Source organism: Henckelia pumila, chromosome 4 (assembly GCF_033568475.1).
Source record: "Henckelia pumila isolate YLH828 chromosome 4, ASM3356847v2, whole genome shotgun sequence".
NCBI lineage: Eukaryota > Viridiplantae > Streptophyta > Magnoliopsida > Lamiales > Gesneriaceae > Henckelia > Henckelia pumila.
In genome coordinates, this window is record NC_133123.1 from 18,066,572 (window position 1) to 18,072,230 (window position 5,659).

General features: G+C 34.9%; 1 protein-coding gene across 1 annotated transcript; it reads left to right on the forward strand.

Annotated features, from left to right (window-relative positions):
* The first annotated feature begins 226 nt into the window (after positions 1-226).
* LOC140867575 (uncharacterized) lies at positions 227-1,213 on the forward strand. The gene is made up of 3 exons (XM_073272641.1): positions 227-525; positions 645-821; positions 943-1,213. The coding sequence occupies exons 1-3, from the start codon at positions 382-384 to the stop codon at positions 1,147-1,149; spliced, it is 528 nt and encodes a 175-aa protein (XP_073128742.1). The 5' UTR covers positions 227-381; the 3' UTR covers positions 1,150-1,213.
* Positions 1,214-5,659: the final 4,446 nt, after the last annotated feature.

Below are 5,659 nucleotides of genomic sequence, written 5' to 3' on the forward strand. Positions count from 1 at the left end.
AATACACACAAATGGCCAATAATTTCAGACATAGCTGGAAGAGAAATTAATTAATTAATTGATTGATTATTGAAATAGTGAACAACATATATAATCTAAGTGATCATCATCATTTAAAAAAACTTATCATGTATTGAATGATTGATCCCTCGCCATATATAAATTCTTTAATCCACCGCATGCTTGCTTTGGGATTACATCTGTAATACTATATCTCTCTCTCTCTTTTATTTAAATCAATATAATTCAGATACGTAAAAGAGAATCCCAACAGAAACCAAACCCACAAACCTAACTTTTCAAACCCACTCATCAACTTCCACGATCTATCTATCTCCATTATTGACAAACAAATTCTACTGTTTCAACATCTATACATACATGTACGCACACTTGTTGTATATATATATTCAGAAGCCAAAAGATCAGATATACGTATATCGAATTATATATTTCGTGAAAATGGTGGGAATGTTTTCAAGATTTTATGTTAGCAGAGGGCATCGTCGGACTCAGAGTGCTGTTGTGAGTAGCTAGCTAGCTGATTAGCTACACATCGGATAAGAAAATGAATCAAAATATTAATTTGATGAGTAATTTTATTTTATGTATATAAATGAATGATTATGCGTATGTATATGCAGGATGAACGTGAAGTTTTGGCTCCAAGTTTAGAGGCTGCAACTATAGCCACGGCTGTGTCCATTGCCACGCACAGTATCGAAATCGCGTTCGAGTTCAAGCCGGTGCCGCACCTGATGGAGCCTCTCGATCTCGACAGACCCATCCCGTGTCCGTTGCCTGAACCATCCATGCTTAATGTAAATTTAATTTAATATCATTTAGAATATTTTTATTTTTATTTTTGGGGTGAGAGTATTAATATAATACATGTATATATATAATAATATTTAAGTTGATGCATGGATGGATGGTAATTAGGATGGAACTCATGGAAAAATATGGAAAGAGCAAGCAAGAAAGCCTGATCTTCGTCCCGTGGTTCATGTGGCGCACTCGTCGACCAAATCGGAGACACATACCCAAAAACCTCTCCCCGTTTCCAGCAGAGCCATTGCGCCGTCGATTAGTGCCCCCGAAGGCAACATTCTTAAATTACTCGAAGAGTGTAATGCATCTGCTATGTAGATCATACAAACGTTGATTATATATATTTTATGGTTATAAATAATAAACAAATATCAGTTGGGAACATATATAGTGCTAATCAGACGTTGATTTAATTTGTATCTAAAAAAGTTTTCAGCTAAATACTACATGATTCTGATTTTCTTTATTTTTCATAATTTATAAATTTAAGCAATTCTTTAAAAGCATAAGTTATTGCTTATATACAGTCCATAAAAATATATATAGTACGTACTAGCTAGGTACATCTATGAAAATAAATAAAGATAGCATCGACAAATAGGGATTATTAAGGTAGTGTTTGCATATCTCTACAAATAATTTATTATGAATTTTTCTTTCATTGTTAAGAAAAAAAATTCATAATACTTATTTTTAGAGGTTGCAAAACCTATTTAAATCTCGAAGCAACACATCAAAAGGAAACAAGTTATTCAAGCAATGAAATACATGCAATTTTAATCCTAAGACAAAAGTTATTGTTGAAATATTGTCCTACATCGATAGGATAGAGTTTCTGAGAGCCCTTAATTAATATATATACAAGGGCAACCCTCACCTCTTGAGCTAGCTTTTGAGGTAAGTTAGGTCCAAGTCAATTCTTAACATGGTATCAGAGCTCGGGTTCCACCGTTATGTGTTGGACGGCTCATAGTTGGCCTCACCCGTTCCATAGTTGGTCACCCGTTAATATCTTCATGCTCCAGTCGTTTCATTCCTGGGCATGAGAGGAGTGTGTTGATGTCTTAGTTTATGTGTCCCACATCGATTTGCTTTATAACCTGGGAGCTTTTTATATAGACAAGAACAATCCTCACCTGTTGAAGTAATCTGGTGCCCCCTTGTTATAATCCAAGTGTTATAGACTGTGCTAGGGTGAAATAATTATTTGTTGAATCTTGATAACATATTTTTATGGTAAATCTGGACAAATCATTAAAATTTTAATGAGATAATGCTGTTCAATAATTATATATTTAATTATGCAAACAATAATAAAAAAATATAGTATCTTAACATTTTGAAATGCATATATCTTTTGCCAAGTTCCTTGTCAAATCTAAATCCACGATAATTTTTCTTAGAGGCCAGAACAACAAATACAAGACACGATTTTTTTATCAACTTACATATCTCATACAATAAAAACATGCAAGAGAACAATCACTCATCACACTACATTCCTTATGACGTAAGTGCATTCTCAAAAAAAAAAAAAATTCTAGTAATAATGCTTATAGGTAAAATCTCACCAAACAATTCTATGCCAACACGGGACCGTTCAACAAAATTAATAGAATCAAAATCAGGTTGACTTAAATTCCGAAACAATCACTCGATTTTGTAAATCAAAATCCTCCTATTAACCCAAATAGGAAAATACCACCAATATCAATCAATACTTTTGAATACGTAAATCATTCATTCACAAAGATACTCTTAAATAGATCGGATCCATCACAGTCACAAATCCAAAAATCCATTTAAACAACACAACACTTTCTCTTGTAAATCTGCATAGTCATAACTATAAGCAAAATAATAATTTTAACTTTAAAACATACACCTTACAATCATGGAGTCAGGAGCATTTGAGTCATTGGCGAGATTGCATGCACGAACTGTGTAGTGACTCTGTATGGAATCACCTACTAACTGAAAACTAATTACATGCATTAAACTTAATACAACAAAATACTTAACAGAGTAAAACGTGCGGAAACATAATCCATAAATTACATATCAGCTTAGTAAAATATATACAGGCTTAATACTGTAATGATACAACCATATCGAAAAACTTAAAAGTAAACATTATACAACTATATTGAATCCTGCTGTATAATTAACTCCTCAAGGCTCCTGCTCCCTTGTCCTGCCTTGAACTACCAGCTCCGTCCATCATGCGACCTGCTCCGTGGAATAGGGTGTCCAAGATAACAACTAGGACGTGAGCGCTAACGCCTAGTATATAAACATGAGTAAACATATGTATATAATGCATGCAACATGATGATTGATAAAGGGTCATCTGAAAGTCATGCTCAGTACCCGCGCCACATGAGTGCTGCCACTGCACGGATTAACCTCTGGGTGCAACCACACTCGACTAGTACACCAGAGTAGTCAGACATACATGTCCCCGCCGTCGCGGTACTCTTAGTGACAGACTATCGAGTATAGAGATGAGCGGCTCTATAATCAGGTATAACAAGATATAGGCTCAACGTGTATGTGCACATGATATATGAGTATAGAAAGCGGTAAAACATACATCATGCCACATAATAATGCCAAATAAATGCAACATATAAACATGTATACTCGCTGATAATCTCAGTCAATGTGTACATACCTCTAGGCTAGTTCAAGTAAAGTAGGATCCTAGGTTCCAAGCCTATATTCAAAAGTTCACCGTATCACTACACAAGTTCTATAAGCCTTAACTAAGCTAATAAGTACTTCCAAAACTTAAATAGATTCCCAGACCATACCTTCGTCCGTAGTAAGCCCTTTGATGTCGCTGACTCTGGATGACTATAACAACTTCTTTGTTATTCCAGAATCTCACTATTACCGATAGAGCCCTTAAGTGTATAACTCACACTATAAAACTGAAGAAGGAAACTCGGGAATTCGTATTAAAAAATGAACTCCAGAGGCCCCTATTTATAGGCCAAGACCGGCCTAGGTTCGGATACTTCGAACTCGGGTTCGGAGCGTCCGTTCCAGCTCAATGCATGCATGCAAGCCACGTCGGGTTCGGAGCCTCCGAACTCAGGTTCGGACCATCCGAACTGCTCTACATCCGACACTTGTCAAAACTCAAGGCTTAGTCATCGTGCATTGCTGGCTGAAGGAGTTCGGACCGTCCGATCTAGGGTTCGGATCGTCCGAAGCTACCTTAACCCCAAAGTCAACATGACCACGATCGAAGCACCCGGGCTGCTGAGTTCGGACCGTCCGAAGTCCTCTTCGGGCCGTCCGAACTGGCTCAAATATTGAAAGCCCAATTCTTAATTGTGAAGTCCGATTAAGCCCTGGAATTGGTTAATTACTAACCCTTAATCATGTTTAACATATTATTATCTTAAAATGGGTTCTGGGTTACTACAAACTGACTCACAAACATCTCTGATACCAACTGTAACATCCCGTTTTTTTTAGAAATTTTCAAGAATTTAGATGCGGAAAAGTATGGGAAAATTTTTCAAAACAGCAGTGCAGGGCATGCATCATGTTTGCAAGTTCAATAAATCGTGATTGAAATTAAAATCTATGTAAATAACACTAAAAGTCTAATAACTCTAACATTCATAAAATATTTGAAACAAAAGATGCAACCCTACAACCAACGACCGGTTCTTATAAGGGCATGCCAAAACTACTACTTACATAGTAAACCTGAACTGACAATTAAAATCTTAGGAGAACAGACGAAACATGCATGAACTTAGTGTGAAAAATAATTTTTAAAACATTCGTGAAACCAAACATAAAACTATAATAATGAAATGAACAACATAAAAGGTTAAAAAACTTAAAATCATTATAACTCATCGTCACGAAACCGTCATCGAATGAGACTAAAACAAGTATTTCCCTCCAAAAGCACTGCTGTCGACGTCTTTTCTTGATAAGAAGTACACTTCAATTAATAGGTAGTTTGGCATTATCCAAATGCGGAAAGCAACGGTCACAGACATCAACTGCAAACAAACTCTGAAAAATATCTTTTTGAAAAAACATCATGATCCTTCTAATCTCTTGTTAGTTGTGCATGATTTGTCAACCAACTTTTCCGATAAAGTATGCGATATCCTTGTGATACGTATAGCTTGAATCAGAAGATATCTTTACTCAGCTGTGAAACAAATTCAATTGAATTGCTTTTGTGTTGTCTGCTTAGGGACGGTCGAGCAGATCTTGACTTTTGGTCTTGAGTTGTTGAGCTGCATATTTCTCTAAGACCGGTTGAAGGACTTGTGCTTGATTCTTCAAACGAAGGTCGAGTAACTGAAATACATGTAAAGAGATATAAACAACGAAATAACGCGATTTAGAATCTCGCTTAATTATCTAACCTTTCATTTTACTATCATTTCAACATTTTATTTGGACAAAAACTCTCGTGAAACCGTGTCACGAATTAATTTCATGAGATCTGATCTCCTACTCGATTTAACCTCAAAAAAATATTATTTTTCACATAAAATCCGATGAGATGACCTCACTAATCAACTTTGTCCATATTAACATTTTTTAAAAAATAATTCATTTGACATAAAAGATAATTATTTTTTATAGTTGACCTAAATAAAAAAATTTGTTTTATAAAATTGATTATTCATACTGTTTCACGAGTTTTTTTTTTTAAAAATAAAAATAAAAATTAGGATTTTTTTTTTAAGATAAAAATTAGGATTTGATTAAAAAAAAAAGGGAAGGGGGAAAAAAGGAAAAGGAAAAAAGGAAATTCCTTTCGTAGGCAAAAAGAAAAGATTGCAAA